The sequence below is a fragment of the Eucyclogobius newberryi genome, unplaced genomic scaffold, assembly GCF_026437365.1.
Source record: "Eucyclogobius newberryi isolate DKJ021-1_F unplaced genomic scaffold, fEucNew1.0.hap1 SCAF_6, whole genome shotgun sequence".
In the NCBI taxonomy this organism is placed as follows: Eukaryota; Metazoa; Chordata; class Actinopteri; order Gobiiformes; family Gobiidae; genus Eucyclogobius; species Eucyclogobius newberryi.
In genome coordinates this window covers 27,801,316-27,822,324 of record NW_027316278.1, presented here as the reverse complement: position 1 = coordinate 27,822,324, position 21,009 = coordinate 27,801,316, and the positions used below count along the sequence as shown (strand labels likewise).

Here is a 21,009-nt window from a genome sequence, read left to right as displayed (position 1 = left end):
TATTTCTGTTTCTGTCATTTCTTTGTGATTTGAATGCATTTTTCCTGCTGTGAAGCACTTTGAATTGCCTTGTGTATGAAATGTGCTCTAACAAATAAACTTGCCTTGCCTTGCCTTGCCTTGCAACCTGGTACCGAAGCAAGTTCCTAGTTTGTGAATTCTTAACCAATAATGGCAATAAAGCCAATTCTGAATGGGCCCCTGTTCAGCTGCTCTGTCTGAACTGCCTGCATGTTATGCCCCTGCTGTATTCTGAATACCACCAAAATCTGTGCTGGGAATACATTTACAATTTTTTATCATGAATGCCTATGTATAAGAGAACCTTTTTTTGTCCCACAATGAGGAAATTTTAGTGTTGCAATATTATGATTAGGCACAGAATATAAATATTATATATAGAAAATACAAGTACCTGGGTGTTCATCTGAACCACAAACTGGACTGGACTCATAACACAGACGCACTGTACAGGAAGAGCCAGAGTCGGCTCTACCTCCTGAGGAGACTCAGGTCTTTTGGAGTGACAGGGCCACTCCTGAAGAGCTTCTATGACTCTGTGGTGGCATCAGCTCTCCTGTATGGTGTGGCCTGCTGGAGCAGCAGCATCACAGGGAGGGAGAGGAAGAGACTGGACAAAGTCATCAAGAAGTCCAGCTCCGTCCTGGGCTGTGCTCTGGACTTGGTGCAGGAGGTGGGGGACAGAAGGGTCCTGGCTAGATTCACATCTATGCTGGACCATGAGTCTCACCCCCTGCGGGACACTCTGTCCACTCTGGAGAGCAGCTTCAGTGACAGACTGATCCACCCTCGCTGTGGGAGGGAGAGGTTTTGCAGGTCTTTCCTTCCTGCTGCTGTCAGACTTTATAACAAACACTGTTAGTCCTGAACACTCGTAATACTGACCTAACCATGTGCAATTCCGTCATATGTGCAATTACTGTTGTGATTCATGTGCAATTACTGTGAAATTCATGTACAATCCATGTGCCGTCGTGAAACATATTCATGTGCAATTACTGTCATGATCACATGCAATGGTATTTATGTATTTATTTATTTATTATTTTTATCTTTATTATTTTTCCCCTCCATCCCTTGTTGGGAAATGGCAGGTTTTGTCTATGGGAGTTTTTGTTTATAGGAGATCTTCTACTGAGAGTGTTTTTCAAACTTCCTATAAGTGATCTGTTCTTTTCTTCTGCATCTACCTCTGTATCTACCTGCGTTGCATCAATGAAATTTTCCCCATGTGGGACAATAAAGGAATATCTTATCTTATCTTATAAGTATAATAATAGAAACAGATAACTGTTTTAACATGTTTTAAATCCCTCCCAATGATCAAAGTAAGAGAGAAAAGTGTAATTCTTGAGTAGAATTTTACAGTCAGAAAATGGCTGCTGGAACTGGACGTTGGTTACTAATAGAGCCATAGTTGCCATGATAATGATTTTTCTAGAGTTCTATACACCACTTGGGCCAGCATAACGCATACTGTTCGCTTATAGTAATTAACAGACCGTTCTGTTAAAATTTGAAATATGACATAATCATGGCCCTTGTAGCTACACAGTGCCATTTGTTGTGTGTTAAATGCCATTGACATAACGCTTTCCCCTGTTATAATTTCAAACAGGCGTTGCCTCGGTCTACTATAGCGTAATGTCGAGACTCCTTTGGCAAACTGGGATTAGCAAATGTAGCACAGGGACGTGAAGTGCTCGACCAGCCCGGAGAAAAGCTTCATTTCCCCCGTTTGTCACCGGTACAAGTGCTCAGTCATAGCGGGATGTCACGTTGCGTTTGAGGGACCGTAGTCTTCGTTTTGCCGAGGAAGTGTCGAAGGCAAAGTTGCTGCCGCGTTAGCCCGATGGCGTTAGCCAAGGCTCTTTGACATAAAAGGCTTCCCTGCGTTTCTGTTTAAGGGAACACAGTGTGCCCCCTGTAGCGGACCTCTCCTTGTGTACTCGTCCAACTCTGCCTTGATGTGACTGTCATTTAATCACAGCGGTATCGTCAGTCTTCAATCATGGAGTGACATCGACCGTCCCGCTCATGAGAAAGCTAAAGGGAATCTCTGGCGTCTTCAAAACTTCTCTGCTCTGACGAGAATAATACGAGTCAAGCCAGTGTGCTCGTCCGCACTCTTGTCTTTTCTTGTGTCTCGTGGGACAGGATCCTCGAACTACATGGTCCCCACACTCGGATCGAGACCATCAGAAGAGCGAGTGGGAGAAGAGCCACGTCGGACTTTTACAAACCGTGAAATGTTCCGGCTAATAATAACACTTTGTTAAGTTCGGACCCACAGCCTTGTTTTCAGTGGCAACAGTCCAACACACACATAAAGTGGGTCATCAGCTGTCCAAAGTTTCAAACGATGTCGGAAGATAACAACGCAGACAAGTTTATTAAGGTACTTTTACCCTTTAACGTGTTTAATGGTACAGATAATGTCACTATAAGTCATTGCATTGTTCATATGTAAATGTGGCTTCACTTTATCATGTTGTACTTGGATACTGTATCTTCATGCCATATTGTACAAATAAAACTAATATTTTTTTGACCAAGAAGAATGGGAAAATAAACAATTTAAATGACCACTAAGTCATTCTTAATTTAGTTGTATTTTTAATGGGGCTTGGAAGGGACTTTGTTTTATATATTCTATAAGGACAATCAAGAAAGCCTATAATATTTTTATTTTTCTGACAGGAGACTTCCATTCTGGACGAGTACAACATAAACTGGACACAGAAGTTAGGCGCTGGCATCAGTGGACCTGTACGGTGAGTTGGGAAGGCTTTCATCAAATATCTGTTGCTAGAAAGTGATGTGGTGTTCATTGAGCAAACATTAAGATCGAGGCTTCTTGTTCCTTATTACATTATTGTGAAATGTCATAACAGATTTTACTTGTTTGAAACGTTAATACTATTTTCTTAACCAAAATGTATTGGGTTTTTAATGGGTCAAACAGCAAAGCTAATGCCAAAACCAGAGACTTAGGATTCCTGTATCTTTGCTCAACTTTAACGCTTACATTCTGGTGCAGCTGATCTACACATCTAATGCACGTGAATATTAACAATCAACCAAAGAGTTTGTGAGCGCAGCAGCCAGAAAGAGTTAAATACATCCTCGTCCTGTGGGTTTGAGCTTTAAGAGATAATGTTTCTCAATTAGACTGTTTTCTTTACCAAAAACAGGATTCTTGCAGGTTTGAAAAAATGATTTACTTTTGAGAACCTTGTGTTTTCTGTGCTCAAGCTGTAATTATTACAAGTGGATAAACATGCACAGATCATTTTGAGTGACGCTGTCTTCTCTGACATAGATTAAACATTTAGACTGCTCTACGAAGAAGACTAGATTCATATTTTGAATCTTCTAATCAGTCTGTTTTCACTGATTGACGCAACACATAAGAAAACAACTAGGATGATTTGTGTCAAAGTTAACCCTAACCCTAAAAACATGATGAACTGCTATTTTCTCTCTGTATCTCTTAATAAATGAGCTGCTCCGGTTTGTGTCATGCTATGTTCGTTACTTGACCTTGTGAGTCATCATTTGACATTCTGGTAACTCTTACTCAGCCCTTCACATTATACTTGTCCTCCTTCTTTTGATTTGATTCACAAGCTGAGGGCCCAATAGCCTTACATTGATGTTGTCACCCTTTGCTCACCTCTGACTCGCTCCCCCCTCACTTGCTCACCCCTCGCTCACCCCTCCCTCGCTCACCCCTCGCTCACCCCTCGCATTCACGTGCCTCTCGACTCTCCAGCTCTGACTGACTCATTATGTCGCTCTAAATTTCCAGTAAGTGAACTTTGGTCGTAGCCGAGTGTTTCTCTCGGTAAAGCTCCTGTATGAGAGCAGAGTTTAGGAAGGGTGTGAATGAGTAAGGCGCCTTGGAAATGTATTGCCACAGACCAGGAAGAATATACTTGAAAATGATTAAGGATCAATTTAAGTTGTCATATTGGCCAGTCCTAGGCTCCATTAAGAAACCACATTTTATTTTGATATTGTAAATTGAACAACTATGACAACCACTTATGCCAGTTTATGAAATATACATGTTTGAATGATAGTAGAAAAAGCTTCAGTTGTAGTCATCTGGACTCAGTTTGAAAAATTAGACGTTTCGACTCTCATCCAAGAGTCATTGTCAATAAAAGAATTTAGATCGAGAACTCCGATATTAATACTGTTCTGTGGTAAGACCCACCCATTGGGCGGAGCCTTCCTGAAGTAGAAAGAGTTGTTAGTTTCAACAGAAACTCCCCCTTGTATCTACCGAGGTAGCCTATTCAGAATCTTAATGGGCTATTAGAATCCTCTTTGTCTTTGTCTGAATAGGCTACCTCGGTAGATACAAGGGGGAGTTTCTGTTGAAACTAACAACTCTTTCTACTTCAGGAAGGCTCCGCCCAATGGGTGGGTCTTACCACAGAACAGTATTAATATCGGAGTTCTCGATCTAAATTCTTTTATTGACAATGACTCTTGGATGAGAGTCGAAACGTCTAATTTTTCAAACTGAGTCCAGATGACTACAACTGAAGCTATTTCTACTATGGAACATGCCTGGACGAATGAGGGATTACACCAACATGTTTGAATGATTGAAACGGTGTATATATCTAAACTCCAGTTGTTTTGTGGCAGTGCCCAACATCAACCTGCCATGTGGCTAAATCAGTCATATTTACATGGGATCAGGTTAATTAATATACACAGTCCCATTTTAAATAAACAAATAAAACAAACAAGTTTCTTTTCTCTAAAAAAGCAGCAAGACTAAATTGTAACTAAACCAACAAATACTTCATACCAATAGATTGATAAAGCAGCAAATTTAGCACGGTCAAGTTTGATGTTGTGGTAATTGTGCATAATTATTTACTTCGGCGACATGGTGGCACAGCAGTTAGCCCTCTCGCCTCACTGCGGTTTTTAGGAGTAGCTAATGTCCTTCACAAGCTTGGCACCTTGTATTGAATGTAGTCGTTTATGAAAGAAACCGACCATCACTGGACTCTATCGATCACTTATATCTCCAGTGACACAGAGTGGTTCATCCTGGTCTGTTTTTTTGTCTGTCTGTCTCCCTTTCAGAGTATGTGTGAAAAAGTCAACCCAGGAACGGCTGGCCCTCAAGATCCTCATCGACCGACCCAAGGCAAGGAATGAGGTGAGGGAGCGCACTGTCCGCTGCTGATTGATGCGTGTTGTCTTTGGCCTTGTGCGTGTGCTTTGTCCTGTGGCCTGTTTGTGTTACTTATAAACGCTCCCTTTGTCCGTACTTTGCACACCCTTAACATGGGCCAGTCCAAGTGGAGAAAGGCCCAGTAGTTACAGAGATATTAACCACAATCCCTCTTTCCTACTTAAAAGACACGTGTCATGCAGAAATGACTTTTTGGAGCTTTGAATCTAACATTGTTCCCTCATCAAAAACATATCTGGAGTAGCATTTAGCTTCATTCATGCTAGTTTGAGAAATATATCCTGTCCCCGGCGATCATCATAAACACTTTTCTGAATTTCCCCGATGTCTGACGTTTTCTCCATCTTTGACGTGACTCCTGTGCTGTTTTTTAGAATAGAAATGAGAAATGCACAGAACAACTGTGTGGCTGCCTAGCATTTCCAAGAACACTTTCCAGTGTATTATTCAAGGCTGATAACAATACAAACAATGTATAATATTTGTACTTTAATAAGTAATGTTAATATGTCAGATGGTACCCTCTTGTTAATATGTCAGATGGTACCCTCTTGTTAATATGTCAGATGGTACCGTCTTGTTAATATGTCAGATGGTACCCTCTTGTTAATATGTCAGATGGTACCCTCTTGTTAATATGTCAGATGGTACCCTCTTGTTAATATGTCAGATGGTACCCTCTTGTTAATATGTCAGATGGTACTGTCTTGTTAATATGTCAGATGGTACCCTCTTGTTAATATGTCAGATGGTACCGTCTTGTTAATATGTCAGATGGTACCCTCTTGTTAATATGTCAGATGGTACCCTCTTGTTAATATGTCAGATGGTACCGTCTTGTTAATATGTCAGATGGTACCGTCTTGTTAATATGTCAGATGGTACCGTCTTGTTAATATGTCAGATGGTACCCTCTTGTTAATATGTCAGATGGTACCGTCTTGTTAATATGTCAGATGGTACCCTCTTGTTAATATGTCAGATGGTACCCTCTTGTTAATATGTCAGATGGTACCCTCTTGTTAATATGTCAGATGGTACCGTCTTGTTAATATGTCAGATGGTACCCTCTTGTTAATATGTCAGATGGTACCCTCTTGTTAATATGTCAGATGGTACCCTCTTGTTAATATGTCAGATGGTACCCTCTTGTTAATATGTCAGAAGGTACCCTCTTGTTAATATGTCAGAAGGTACCCTCTTCTAATGTTGCTGGTATGTGTTCAACTCGCACATTTAATTGATATGATTGAAATTGATGCTTTACTTGTTTTTTGATCATGACATTGTGACATATGTACAGTATGTCATTATTCAGACCAAACATTTCATTTACACAAAAGAAAATTGTGACAGTCAGACAAGCTGTGGGGAATACCGTATTTTCCGCACTATAAGGTGCACTTAAAAGCCTTTAATTTTCTCAAACGACAGTGCGTCTTATATATGGATTATTATTCTGATTGTGCTTACTGACCTCAAAGCGATTTTGTGTGGTACACGTCTTGTTTCGGTTAAAGGTTGAATGGACGATTTTTTTGGCGCCAAATCTGAGTCTTATTTCCTCGTGGCGTGGACTGCCGATTAGTCCTGCCACGTATCAATCATAGAACGCACCTACCGCTCACCTGCAGCCGCTTGCGGCTCGTCCCCCTGAGCAGCACGTTTCCGCGTTTCTAAGCACATGGATCTATCATAATATAGTTCCCTAAGTGTACAGGACAAAATTAAGACAGATTTTTTTTTTAAGAGAAAAGACAGTTCGAGCTGGCTCAGAAGAGACAGAAATCTATGGAGACAAGAGATGCAATCCGTCGCGCTAATAAACAAACGCACGTCTAGGCCTTTTTCTGCTTCCACGCGAGTTCTCAAATCGGCGAAAAATCGTCCATTATGCCTCTAATGTGCCTTATAATCCAGTGCTCCCCTATAGTGCGGAAAATATGGTACTGCATTTATCTTTGTAAATAAAGTTTATTCAAGTTTATTTCTGTGTTCTGCAGTAGTAGATTTTTGGCCCGTAGGCTTGTTTAGGAAAGATGGTGTGAAATGGGGGATGAGATAGAAGGGAGCACATGCAGTAGATTGTCTTAGTCGGGATTCAAACTCGCAACGATAACAGTTTTCTATCAGATGTGTTATTTTTGTGGCTGATTCCAATAAGAGGGACATTCATTGTTTCTTTTTTTTTTTTTGCGTTGATGTCTTTATGTATTAAACTTTATATTTCAGGTGCGCCTCCACATGATGTGTGCCCAACACCCGAACATAGTCCAGATCTTGGAGGTTTACGCCAACAGTGTCCAGTTCCCTCATGAGTCCAGCCCCAGGTAAAAAAAAAAAGTGCAGCATATTTCATTCAGCATTATGTTATTGTTGTTTCTGTTTTTATTAGTCATTTCCTCTGTCGTTTTCATCATCACAGGGCTCGACTCCTCATCGTCATGGAGATGATGGAGGGTGGGGAGCTCTTCCACAGAATCAGTCAGCACAAACATTTCACGGAAAAGATGGCCAGCCAGGTCACGAAGCAGGTGGGGCTTTATGCAAGTTTATAGAATGTCAGACTTAACACTGCCATAGGTCGTGTTCACGGTCTGGATTTGAAGATGTCATTCAGATGTAGGGCAGAAGTAATGAAAGAAGTGTTTACTCACAATCCACAAAGGTTGAATCTTATCACTACCGTATTTTCCGGATTATAAAGTAGCACCAGCCAAAAAATGCTTAATGGAGAAGAAAAAAAATCTATATAAGTCGCTCTGGAGTATCAGATTAGAAAACATGGTGAATAGGTGTGCGTATGCTAACATAACACCTTCAGCTACATGACGCACAGACAACGAACTGTGGTAAGTGTCTGGTATGTTAACGTAACATATTAACAGTTATTCAGATAACTATAGCATAAAGAACATGCTAACAAGTTTACCAAAGCATCAGTATTACCCCAAATCACTAAATCCATTGAATTATTCTTCCTCTGTGTCACTTCTAAACAACTCCACAAACTCCGGAGGTAGAGGAAGTGCAGATTCTTCTTCTGCATCGCTTAGAGCCTAGAGCGCCCTTGAGCGGCCTCATGTGAAATGCGGTTGAAAGTGTGAAAATAACAAATAATATCACATATGTCGCACCCTGGCCAAAACTATGAAAAAGGTACAACTTATAGCTATAGGAAAATACGGTATTTGTTAGAGAATGCCTCAAATTATTTAAAGTCCTTTTACAACAATAAAGTTTTTTGAGGTTGAACAATAATGACACCGCTTCCTGAAGCTATTGTGAGAAAACAATTCCACTTTTGTTTATTTACAATAATGGAGATGACATTGAACTTAGTGGTCATTTTAGTTTCATGTGGATAGGTCCAGTAATGACAGAAATATGAATCTGACACAGCAAATTCCTCCAGTTCAATTTAAAACTAGGGATTCAAGAATGTGGTAACGTCACATGAACACAACCTATTGATTGTAAAATACAGCTCAGCATCTCAAGAAAACTACCATTGACGTTGCAAGCTACTTTTATGTTCTATAAAGATGTGACGCACGATAATTGTGTTTTTGCCAAAATAAATTATAGTGGTGTTTCAGACACTATCATAATATTATTACAAGATACAAAAAATATGGTTGCATTCACACTTAAAACTTTACAACACATCTCAAACCTGGACTAGAACAAACTAAAGCAAGTCTACGTCTGGACTAAACTCAAACCAGGACTAAACCAGTGCAAGTGTGAAAGAAAAACTGACTCTGGTGTAGCTTTTTGTTACCATTTTGTATCAAATCAAATCAATTTATTTTTGTCAGGCCCAAAATCACAACAACAGTTGCCTCTGAGGGCCACAGGGAGAAATGAATCAACAATGTCTGTGGTGGCGATGGAGTCAGACAATGTCTGTGGTGGCGAGGGACGATGTCCCAGGGTCCTCTGTCCTTAGACTCTCCTTCTCGGCCAGGAAAAACTACAAAAAAAACCTCTTTGGGAAAAAAGCGTAGAAACCTGGAGGAGTTCCAGTGAAGGAGAGATCCGACTCTCACAGACGGACAGACGGACACGAGGAGACTGGAGCTGGACCTTCTCTTCAGGCAGATGAGGGACCGACTGAGTTAAGCTGGACCCACTCTTCAGATGAGGGACCGACTGAGGCGAACTGGACCCACTCTTCAGGCAGAAGAGGGACCGTCTGAGGCGAGCTGGACCCACTCTTCAGGCAGATGAGGGACCGTCTGAGTCGAGCTGGACCCACTCTTCAGGCAGATGAGGGACCGACTGAGGCGAGCTGGACCCACTCTTCAGGCAGAAGAGGGACCGTCTGAGGCGAGCTGGACCCACTCTTCAGGCAGATGAGGGACCGTCTGAGTCGAGCTGGACCCACTCTTCAGGCAGATGAGGGACCGACTGAGGCGAGCTGGACCCACTCTTCAGGCAGATGAGGGACCGTCGGAGGCGAGCTGGACCCACTCTTCAGGCAGATGAGGGACCGTCGGAGGCGAGCTGGACCCACTCTTCAGGCAGATGAGGGACCGTCGGAGGCGAGCTGGACCCACTCTTCAGGCAGATGAGGGACCGTCGGAGGCGAGCTGGACCCACTCCTCAGGCAGATGAGGGACCGTCCACACAGGGCAGGGACCACTTCACCAGGGGAGGGGCATCTGGGTCCACAGGTTCTCAGGAGTGAGAGAAAGAAAAGAAGGCGGTGAACAATTTGCAAGTGGAATCAAAAAATAAATATTGTTTGATAGCATAAGTAGTCAGAAGAAGAAGAGGATAGTGCTCAAGCTGTCATACTTCCCCCAGCACAGTTACTCCTAGGGCAGCGTAGCTAAAGCTGTGGGTTTCTGTTTCTGTTCCTAACTAGTCTGACCATAAGCGATTTCGAAGAGGAACGTTTTAAGCCTGGACTTAAATGAAGAGACTGTGTCAGCATATTTAACATGGGTCGGGAGCTGATTCCATAACATAGGAGCTTGGTAGTTAAACGCTCTACCTCCTACTGTACTTTTAGAGACTCTTGGGACCACCAGAAGGCCGGAATTCTGAGAGCGAAGAGCTCTGTTTGGATGATATGGTTCTATAGCATCTTTGAGGTAGGATGGGGCCATGTCATTTATGGCTTTGTAGGTCAAGAGTAGAATTTTGAATTTGATTCTGGACTCGACGGGGAGCCAGTGAAGAGACTTCAGCACTGGCGTAATGTGCTCTCTTCTTTTTGTTCCTGTTAGTAATCTTGCTGCTGCATTTTGAACCAGTTGAAAGCTTTTTATGGAGCTTTTAGGACACGCTGCAAGCAGGGAGTTACAGTAGTCTAATCTAGTCGTTACAAATGCATGGATAAGTTTTTCGGCATCACTTTTAGGCAGGATTCTTCTGATTTTGGCTATGTTGCGCAAATGGAAATAGGCTGTTTTACAAGCTTGATTTATATGAGCTTTAAATGAGAGCTCCTGGTCAAATAAGACTCCAAGGTTTCTTACAGTAGAACTGGAGGCTACACTAACATTGTCCAGTGTGACTATCTGCTCAGATAGAGAGTCTCGTAGATGCTTAGGGCCAAGCACAATGACCTCGGTTTTTTCAGGGTTAAGAAGCAGGTAGTTTAGTGTCATCCAGGTTTTTATCTCCTTCACACAAGTACTAAGTCTGTCTACTTGATCGCTCTGATCAGGTTTCATTGATAAATACAGCTGAGTGTCGTCTGCATAGCAGTGGAAGTTAATGTCATGCTTTCTGATAATGTTGCCTAATGGCAGCATATAAAGAGTAAACAGAATTGGACCGAGTACCGAACCCTGTGGCACACCGTAAATTACTTTAGAGCTTGGTGAGGAGCTCTGGTTTACATTAACAAATTGGAACCTATCAGATAGATAGGATTTAAACCAGCTGAGGGCTGTTCCTCCAACACCTACATCACATTCTAACCTCTGCAGTAGAATGTTGTGGTCAATGGTGTCAAACGCTGCGCTGAGGTCCAACAGAACCAGGATTTAGACCAGTCCATCGTCAGCGGCTAATAACAAATCATTTGTGACTTTAACTAGTGCAGTTTCAGTGCTGTGGTGGGCTCTGAACCCTGACTGGAAAACTTCAAATAAGTTATTGTCCTGTAGGTGGCGACAAAGCTGTTTTACTACAACTTTTTCAAGGATTTTAGAGACGAAGGGAAGATTTGAAATAGGTCTGTAGTTTACCAATAGGTCGGGATCTAGATTAGGCTTTTTCAGAAGAGGTTTAATGACTGCATGTTTGAAGGACTGTGGAACATAGCCACTTTGGAGTGAAGTATTTATTATATTAAGAATAGGGTCTATAATTAGGGGGAGAATGTCTTTGAGGAGTCTGCTTGGAATGGGGTCATAATGGCTGAAGTTATCTCTGCTTGATCAACAGCTGTGAACCTTTCTAACTTTACAGGTGGATTTATATGAGACGTTAGATTTACAGCTTGGGCTAGTTCAGGGCTAATAGCGGGGGTAATTTCATCTAATTTATCTCTGATTGTTTTTATTTTATTGTTAAAAAATAGGAGGAAATCATCAGAGCTGAGTGTAGCTGGGATTGAGGGCTCTACTGCACTGTGACAGTTTGTTAGCCTAGCTACAGTGCTGAAAAGGAATTTAGTGTTACTTTTGTTGACTTCTATTAGATTTGAATAATATCTGGTTTGGGCCTTACGCAGAGCCTGCTTATAGGACAGCAGGCAACTTTTCCATGCTTTTAGGGATTCTTCGGTGTGAGAGCGACGAAAGAATCCCTCTAACTTTCTAACTCTTTGTTTATGTGAACGCAGTTCTTGGTTGTACCATGGGGAGGCGCGCTTTGGCCTAATGACCTTCTGTTTTAACGGCGCGACAACGTCAAGAGCAGACTTCAGAGAATTCATGGTCAAGTCGACACATTGATCACTTAAACTGGGACTAAAGCTGTTCTCAGCAGGATCACATGACATGTCACTGAATATTGGCTCTATTATTTCTTTGAATTTTGAGATAGATTTTTCAGATATTGTCCTTTTCATTATAACTTTATTTTGTGGGACTGGATGATCTTTAAGAATAAACTGAAAGGTAATTAGGAAATGATCTGACAATATAGGGTTTTGAGGGAGGACAATGAGGTCACTAATCTCTGTTCCATACTTTAGGACAAGATCCAGAGTGTTCTTGTGAGTGTGAGTCGGTTTATTTACATTCTGAGTGAAACCAATGCTGTCTAACAAGGCGCTGAAGGCATTACTGAGAGCGTCATCACTCATGTTCACGTGGATATTAAAGTCTCCAACTATAACTATTTTATCCCAGGCTAACACTAAGTTTGATATAAAGTCAGAAAACTCTGTTAAAAACTCTGAGTAGGGACCAGGGGGTCGGTAGATAACTATGAACAAAACTCCTTTTTGGTTTTTCATATTTGGACATGTGATCGACAGCATAAGGCTTTCAAATGAGTGAAATGCATTGTTAGTTTTAGGGCTCATAAGTAGGCTTGAGTGTGAGATCACTGCCACACCACCACCTCGGCCTGTGCTCCTGGCAGTCTGAAAGTTAACATGGGTGGGTAGGGTGGACTCATTTAGTCTGACGTAGTCGTCTTGTTGAAGCCACGTTTCAGTTAGAGCTAGAAGATCTATGTTATAGTCACTAATTAATTCATTAACTAAGAGCGATTTGGAGGAAATTGCTCTAATGTTTAGCAGTCCACATTTTACGTGTTTATTCATTTGTGTATTTGTGTCATTTGTGATTGTTATTTTCCTTAAGTTATTTGGTCTGACGCCTGAAATATTTTTTCTGAGATGTGACTTTTTGGCATTATTTGTACGAGGAACACGAGGGACACACACAGTCTCTATCTGTCTTGAATCTGAACACTTCACATGTAACAGAACGGGCGAGAGTTCAGCGACAGAGGAGCGTCTTGAACTGCTGCTCTGCACCTGGGGCTCATCCCTAGATGGTCACTTAACACGACTAAGACTATCGGTCAAATTCCGAACTAATAGGGATGTACCCTCCGAAGTCGGATGGATGCCATCCCTGCGTATGAGCCCGGGCTTTCCCCAAAATGCACTCCAGTTATCAATAAAGACAACGTTGTTTTGAGGGCACCATCTGGATAACCAGTTGTTGAATGCTGAGAGACGGCTGTACAATTCAGCATTGATCCGATTGGGCAGGGGACCAGAAAATATTACAGTGTCTGACATCGACTTCGCTAGGTCACACACCGCGGCTACTTGAACTTTGAGCACCTCTGATTGTCTCCGCCGGGCGTCGTTACCGCCTGCGTGAATCACGACTCGCCGGAAACGGGTCCTGCTCCGCTTTAAGATCCTAAGGTTTCCTTCGATGTCACCCATTCTGGCCCCGGGGTAACACCTAACGCTAGCAGCTGGCAGCTTCACGTCTCTGACAATAGAACTCCCGATTACAAGAGTTTCTCTCGTGTGTTCAGCGGGCGTGTGATCGCTGAGGGGAGAAAACCTATTATAGACGTGAAGCTCACGGCGCTCTGAGGTTCGGCGTTTAGCGCCTTGTCCCCTCCGAACTGTCACAAATTGGTCCCTATTCTGTTCCTGGTCTAGTCCCGGCTGCACGGGAGACGCTGAGGGGCTGAGCTCGGCCTTACTGCTACTGCTAATGCTAATGCTACGCCCTGCAGCGCGGTCCGGTAGCCCTCGCGCTAAAACCGAACTATAACTGGACTTAAGCTCCTCTAAACAGCGGATCCGCGCTTCTAACTCCGTAACCCTGGCCTCCAAAACTACCACTACACTGCACTTCACGCACCTATCATCAGAGAAGGAGCCAGGGTTCTGACTCGACATATGACAGCTCAAACAGGTAAAGGTAGATCCAGCCATGACGCTAGCGGCTAGGCTACGCTAGGCTAGTTCAGGCTGGAGCTAGAGAGTGAGGAGGGCTTTTTAATCCACGAAATACTGAAAAGCGAGCGGCTTGAGGCTCCGGATTGTTTGCGGAGAAATCAAACGTTCACTTTCGTGTATATGATGCGTAAATAGTGTGTATAATTCGTGGATTAATCGGTAAAAGGCTCTAAGAACGAACAGCTCTGAAAACGCGACACACTCACCGGAAATGACGTCACCGCAGTCCTGTGTTCATCCATTATCTTGCAATAATTCCATAGACACTTCTTTTGACACAGTTGTAATGCCACAGTTTTCTTTTTGTAACTGCTGAAATGCATATTCCGGTACTAAACTGTCAGTGATACATTTCTGTGTCGTCTCTTCCCGTTCACAGATCAGTCAGGCCTTGGAACACTGTCACTTCTTAAACATCGCACATCGAGACCTGAAGCCAGAGAACCTGCTCTTTAAGGACAATTCTCTGGTAAGTGTGCGTAGGGCCGTTGCAGTTATCACATTTGTATCAAATACAGATCACATTTTGGCTCTGGCTTTTTATTTGGCAAGTCTCCCAATGATGTAGCAGCAACAACATGGTTTGGTCTGTTTTGAGCCCCGTTTAGTCCTGATGTGGACTTGGTTTGAGCCTGTTAAAGTCTTGGTTTTACCCACCTGTGCTTAAAGCAGAACTAAGTGACTCTTGCGATAAAGCGCCCCCTGCAGCTCCATTGTGAAAATCCATGGTCAGAAAATACCGGTAGATACAAAAGATTTTTTTTTACACTTGTATGCTCTCATGTATGTTGTAAGGCTGGTTTTCCACTCAAAAACAGCAATGGGCAATGACGAACACTTCATATGCCCAAAAAAACATATCACATGATTTTACAAAGATAATAAGGTGAAAGTGTCACTTGATTGAACAGATCGTACAATATGTGCTAATTACATAGTATTTAGATCTGTACACATTGAGTACAATGCCTTTATTGTTATACAGTGTAATACAGTATAAAACAGGATTTGATATAATGGGAGTATTACTTCTAGGAATCACTTACATAAGCTAAGTATGTGTAAGTAGTCCTCGACTTTATAAGACCGTACTCGTACGGTCTTATAAATATACTTCTGCTCACAGCAGATTGATTCTCGTCTCTGATTGGTCAAAGAGTGGCATATTTAGGGACTTAACCTGGTCCAGAGTAGGTTCTGAGTTCAGGGTCTGTTGTCACGGAGCGAGTGGTATTGCCAAATAAGGGTTAACCTCGAAGTGACCTCGCTTCTCCCTCTTCTGTTCTACCAACATACACCTAGTATGTTACCTGCCCCACCAGAGAGAATAGAACATTGGACTTGTTTTTTGCCAACACCAAAGAGGCTTATTCCTCTTCCCCCCTCCCTCCCCTGGGCAGCTCGGACCACAACCTTGTACATCTGAGGCCTGTGTATGAACCCATCGTGCGCAGGCAGCCTGTGGTGTCCCGTGAGGTGAGGATGTGGTCTGCTGAGAGCGAGGAGGCTCTGAGGGACTGCTTCAGCATCACTGTCTGGACTGAGCTTTATGACCCACATGGGGAGGACATCAACACCATCACAGAGTGCATCACGGACTACATCAACTTCTGTTTTGAGAACATTGTTCCCTCCCGGACGGTGCAGTGTTTTCCAAACAACAAGCCATGGATTAACCGTGAACTGAAGGCTCTGCTGAAGGAGAAGAAGAGAGCCTTCAGGTCAGGGAACAAGGAGGAGCTGAGGACTGTGCAGAAGGAGCTGAGGAGGAAGATCAGGCAGGCTGAGGCCGGCTACAAGAGGAGGATGGAGGAGCAGCTGCAGCAAAAGAACATTCAGGGAGTGTGGAGGAGCCTGAAAACCATCTCGGGCTTCAAAATCCCCCCTGCCCAGACAGAGGGGGATCTACAGTGGGTGAATGATTTAAATGCTCACTTCTTGAGGTTTGATCGGTCACCCGCCCCTCCCCCTGCACAGCTGCATGCTCCCTCTTCCACAGCTGGACAATGCCCTGCATCTGTTCCTCTTCGCTTATCTGCCCCGGACCATCAGCTCCCCACTTCGCCTGGACTCACCCATCCCCCCAGCACACGGTCCCCCTGCCAACCACTGACTGTCACAGCAGCACAGGTGAGGAGTGAGCTGAAGAGGATTAAAGTGAGGAAGGCAGCAGGACCTGATGACATGAGCCCCAGGCTCCTTAAGTCCTGCGCAGATGAACTGTGTGGAGTTGTGGAGCATGTCTTCAACATGAGCCTGAAGCTGAGGGTGGTACCACAGGTCTGGAAGACCTCCTGTCTGGTACCTGTGCCCAAGACACCGCGCGCCAAAGACCTCAACAGCTTCAGGCCAGTGGCTCTCACGTCCCACCTGATGAAGACACTGGAGCGGCTAGTCCTGGACCACCTCCGCTCCACCGTGAGCTCAGCCATGGACCCGCTGCAGTTTGCATATCGGTCTGGCATCGGAGTGGAGGACGCCGTCATCTCCCTGCTGCACCGCTCTCTCTCTCACCTGGAAAAGCCTGGCAGCTCTGTGAGGATTCTGTTCTTCGATCTTTCCAGCGCCTTCAACACCATCCAGCCGCTGCTCCTGAGGGACAAGCTGGAGACGGCTGGTGTGGAGTATGACCTGGCAGAGTGGATCCTGGACTACCTCACAGACCGACCCCAGTTTGTGAGAGCCCGGAACTGTGTGTCTGACACTCGGACCTGCCGTGTGGGGGCGCCCCAGGGCACTGTCCTCGCGCCCTTTCTCTTCACCCTTTACACTGCAGACTTCAGACATGACACGGACAGCTGTGTCCTGCAGAAGTTCTGCAATTACTGTCGTGATCACATGCAATGGTATTTATGTATTTATTTATTTATTTGTCTATGGGAGTTTTTATTTATTTATAGGAGCTCTTCTACTGAAAGTGTTTTTCAGACTTCCTATAAGTGATCTGTTCTTCTGTATCTACCTCTGTATCTACCTTTGTATCTACCTGCGTTGCACCAATGAAATTTCCCCATGTGGGACAATAAAGGAATATCTTATCTTATCTTATCTAACCCACTCACCCAGCTCCGTAGTACAGGCCTCCGGGGCTGTTGAGTTTTAGTAGTTCAGTTTCAGTTTGGTCCAAAATATGATGTGGTGTTATTTTTGTTATATAAGTATAGATGTATAAATGTATCTTGATATAGTCTTGATATATTTTTCTACCATCATCGGACATATTCGTGCCATTACTCTCACTGTCAAATTTGGTGAAGAATTTGTTCATAGCTGCGTCATGTAAAAAAAAGCAACGAGGAATGCCTTGATATTCTTTGAGTCCATAACCGCTTCATGTGCCGACCATTCAATTCACTCTCACGGTCTTGTTCCCAGGATGCCCCTGTGAAGCTGTGCGATTTTGGTTTTGCCAAAATTGACCAAGGAGACTTGATGACGCCTCAGTTCACTCCTTACTATGTAGCACCTCAGGTACTCGGAGCCCAATCAACTCTTATGAACACAGGAACTACAGTTTAAGAGCTTTTGTTCTTCTCCTCAGGTACTTGAGGCACAACGAAGACACCAGAAGGAAAAATCTGGAATAATACCTACCTCACCCACTCCCTATACGTACAACAAGGTAGGGCAACAACTGTCAACAAACATTATCCCAGAAAGATGGATAATAGATGAATCTGAAACGTCGGTACAAACACAGCTGAACCTGGCTGTTTGCATTGATCTGCTGAGGACGCATGTAGATAGACTCAAGGGTGTAGATTTGAAGGTGTGCACGTCTTTGCCTTCAGAGCTGTGACTTGTGGTCCCTGGGCGTGATCATCTACGTCATGTTGTGTGGATATCCTCCGTTTTACTCAAAGCACCACAGTCGAACGATCCCTAAAGACATGAGGAAGAAGATCATGACCGGCAGTTTCGACTTTCCCGAAGATGAATGGAGCCAGATCTCCGAGATGGCCAAGGACATTGTGCGCAAGTATGGCATTTTAAATTACTACCTAGTTCTGTAATTAAAATTTGTTCTGAGAAACCAAACGTAAGCTACTGTGCCTTCAACCAAAGACATGAAAAGGCCACCGAGGCATTGTCTAGGTTAGAGTTTACACAGAAAACAATTGAATGCCCAAATAAAAATACATTCAAGGCAGTTTATTTTACAACAGCAATGTCTTTGTGGGCAAATGTTTGTATTTCTAAACCACAATGTCTGCAGAGCCCTCGCTGCCTTATATACAAGGTAGAAAGCCCTGTGACGAATGAACAATCACAAAAAATAAATAAATGCATAGCAGAAATTATTTAAACCACAAATCGATATCAAAATAAAGACAAAATAACCCAAATTAATTTAGCATTAACTGGCGCGCAGTTGTCTTTATGGCAATATAATTAAATGAATATCAATGTTACTGCTCAATATGACTTTGGGCAATGGATATTAGAACGGCTCAATTATGAAGACAAACCATAATACCAATTATTTGGGTCTAAAATGTACGAATAACTTAATATTATTTGAAACGTTATGTACTGTCAATTTTTTATTTCTCGAGGAGACTGAATAGAATATGATTGACCACAACATTTTTGTTATCGATTAGAGTAATAATTGTAAACTCTGTTAAGATTAGACTAACTGCAGAACCCTAATGATGGATATACATTTTTCTACTTGATGAATACACATTTTTCGACTTAATGAATACATTTTTCTACTTTATGAATACACATTTTTCTATTTGATGAATCATGTTCGCTTTTGACAGACTGCTGAAGGTAAAGCCAGAGGAGAGACTCACCATAGACGGGGTCCTGGCCCACCCCTGGCTCAACTGCACAGAGGCTTTGGACAACGTGCTGCCATCCGCTCAGATGATGATGGATAAGGTGCGTGCTCAACCACTAAAGCTGAACGAGGCGGGGAAAATGTCTTTATTGTCATTTTTCTGAGACGTATTCAGAATCAGAATCGGAATGAAAAGGTTTTCAGACAGAATTCACAAACATAGGAACTTGCTTTGGTGATTCGATGCAACATAAAACAATGAACAATGATAAAACAACATGTATATAAAGTCAAAAAGGGCACGCATTATAGAAAAATAATTAAAATCTGCTATAGAAAGCAGATTCAGTTCATAGTACTCTTTTCAAGCAAACGCATCAGCACGTTAGAGACTGAAATATGAGCTGCTAAAGTCACTTTTATGTCTTTTATAAAACACATGTGTTTTATAAAAGACATAAAAGTGATGGTCAGCGGGCTGTATGACGCCCGCTGACCACAACTGAAGCTTTTTCTACTATGGAACACGCCTGGACGAATGAGGGATTACACCGACATATCTGACCCAAACTGTTTAAACAGAAACGTGTGAGAAAACGGTGTATTCAAATGTCAAAAAAGCAGATTAAAGTTAATTGCTCTCGAATGTCATATTCTACCACCTTCTTTCAAATTACATTTTATTTAATCAAATAAAAACACTTTTAATATTCCTCAAAGTCTGAAGTCCTCTCCACACCACATACTTTTAATGACAATGACCTCTTGATTTACTAAAAGATAACCATCAGTAACGACTAAATCTTGATCAACTGTTCAGCCCTCCCACCAGATGTTAAACGGGTCTATAACCAGACTTTGGCAGGCGTACAGGAGGACATGTTTGAGAAGCACTGGCCTCACTGATCGTAGCATTTGCGACCGTTCGAATTTGATTGCGTTAAAGCCGTACGAAACGTGCTTTTCTAGAGGCTTGTGTCGCCGTGTTCGCCCGTGTCGCCGTGTTCGCCCGTGTCGCCGTGTTCGCCCGTGTCGCCGTGTTCGCCCGTGTCGCCATGTTCGCCCGTGTCGCCGTGTTCGCGCGTGTCATTGCTCTTTCTGTCCGCAGGCTGTAGTAGCAGGTATCCAACAGGCCCATGCAGAGCAGCTGGCCAACATGAGGATACAAGATCTCAACATCAGCCTCAAGCCCCTCAACTCTGTCAACAACCCTATTCTCAGGAAACGCAAACTACTCGGGTACAGTGCTATTCACATTGACGAGCAATTTGAATCATTTAAGTCATTACATTTGCACACGCACTATATCAAACTGTGACCAAACATGGAACTAAACCAGGACCTGAGCAGGACCAAACCAAGTGTACATCAGAACTAAACCGAACTCAAACATAGTCTTTTTTCTTAGTTTTAGCCAATAAAGTGTCTTGCTGATTTAGTCATTAGTAATTGCTGACTTTGCCGATAAAGTTACCCCCAAAAAAATGTATATTCTAAACTTAGAAGGAATTGTTCGGTTTCTTTGGGAGCTTGGATTTAATCTAGGGCTTTACTCAATAAATCGATATCGCGATATATCGTGACCGACTTCTTGACAATACGTGCGTCGATACAGAGATGCGTATCCGGATACTTTTAAACAACAAATAAAGCCAGAAAAATTCCTGAGTTCTACACTTCTGAACCTACTGCCTGCTGCATCGAGGCCGAATCTGAGGAGCTGAATTTGTGACTTAATCTGAGGACAGTTGCATTCTGATATTAAGGACATTGTGAACATGAAATTCTAATGGATTTTGTTATTGTACATAATCAAAATGTCATTTTAGTCAACTTTTATGAATCAGGATCATGTATCGTATCAAGTTCCGAGTGCACCCTGTATCGGAATACGTATTGTATCGTGAGGTACTCTGCAATACCCAGCTCTAATTTAATCTCTGCTTGTTTCTTATGTAATTTGTTATTTATTTATATATTTTTTTCCATTTAAATACTCATCACGTCAACAAGGATATTATATTGACAAAATATCGAATGAATCCTGCTCTGGCATCCCCCTTTTTTAATTTT

At 42.8% G+C, this 21,009-nt stretch overlaps 1 protein-coding gene across 1 annotated transcript in view; it reads left to right on the top strand.

The window, feature by feature from the left end:
* Positions 1 to 1,663: 1,663 nt before the first annotated feature.
* Positions 1,664 to 21,009, top strand: part of mapkapk5 (MAPK activated protein kinase 5) — a 23,843-nt gene continuing 4,497 nt past the window's right edge. Inside the window, exons 1-12 of the mRNA XM_072433121.1 lie at positions 1,664 to 2,247; positions 2,315 to 2,419; positions 2,722 to 2,795; positions 5,134 to 5,209; positions 7,478 to 7,575; positions 7,671 to 7,779; positions 14,527 to 14,616; positions 17,523 to 17,618; positions 17,689 to 17,769; positions 17,939 to 18,126; positions 18,917 to 19,037; positions 20,045 to 20,175. Coding sequence (XP_072289222.1) covers positions 2,384 to 2,419; positions 2,722 to 2,795; positions 5,134 to 5,209; positions 7,478 to 7,575; positions 7,671 to 7,779; positions 14,527 to 14,616; positions 17,523 to 17,618; positions 17,689 to 17,769; positions 17,939 to 18,126; positions 18,917 to 19,037; positions 20,045 to 20,175 — 1,100 coding nt within the window. The 5' untranslated portion in view covers positions 1,664 to 2,247; positions 2,315 to 2,383. The remainder of the gene's footprint in view (positions 2,248 to 2,314; positions 2,420 to 2,721; positions 2,796 to 5,133; positions 5,210 to 7,477; positions 7,576 to 7,670; positions 7,780 to 14,526; positions 14,617 to 17,522; positions 17,619 to 17,688; positions 17,770 to 17,938; positions 18,127 to 18,916; positions 19,038 to 20,044; positions 20,176 to 21,009) is intronic.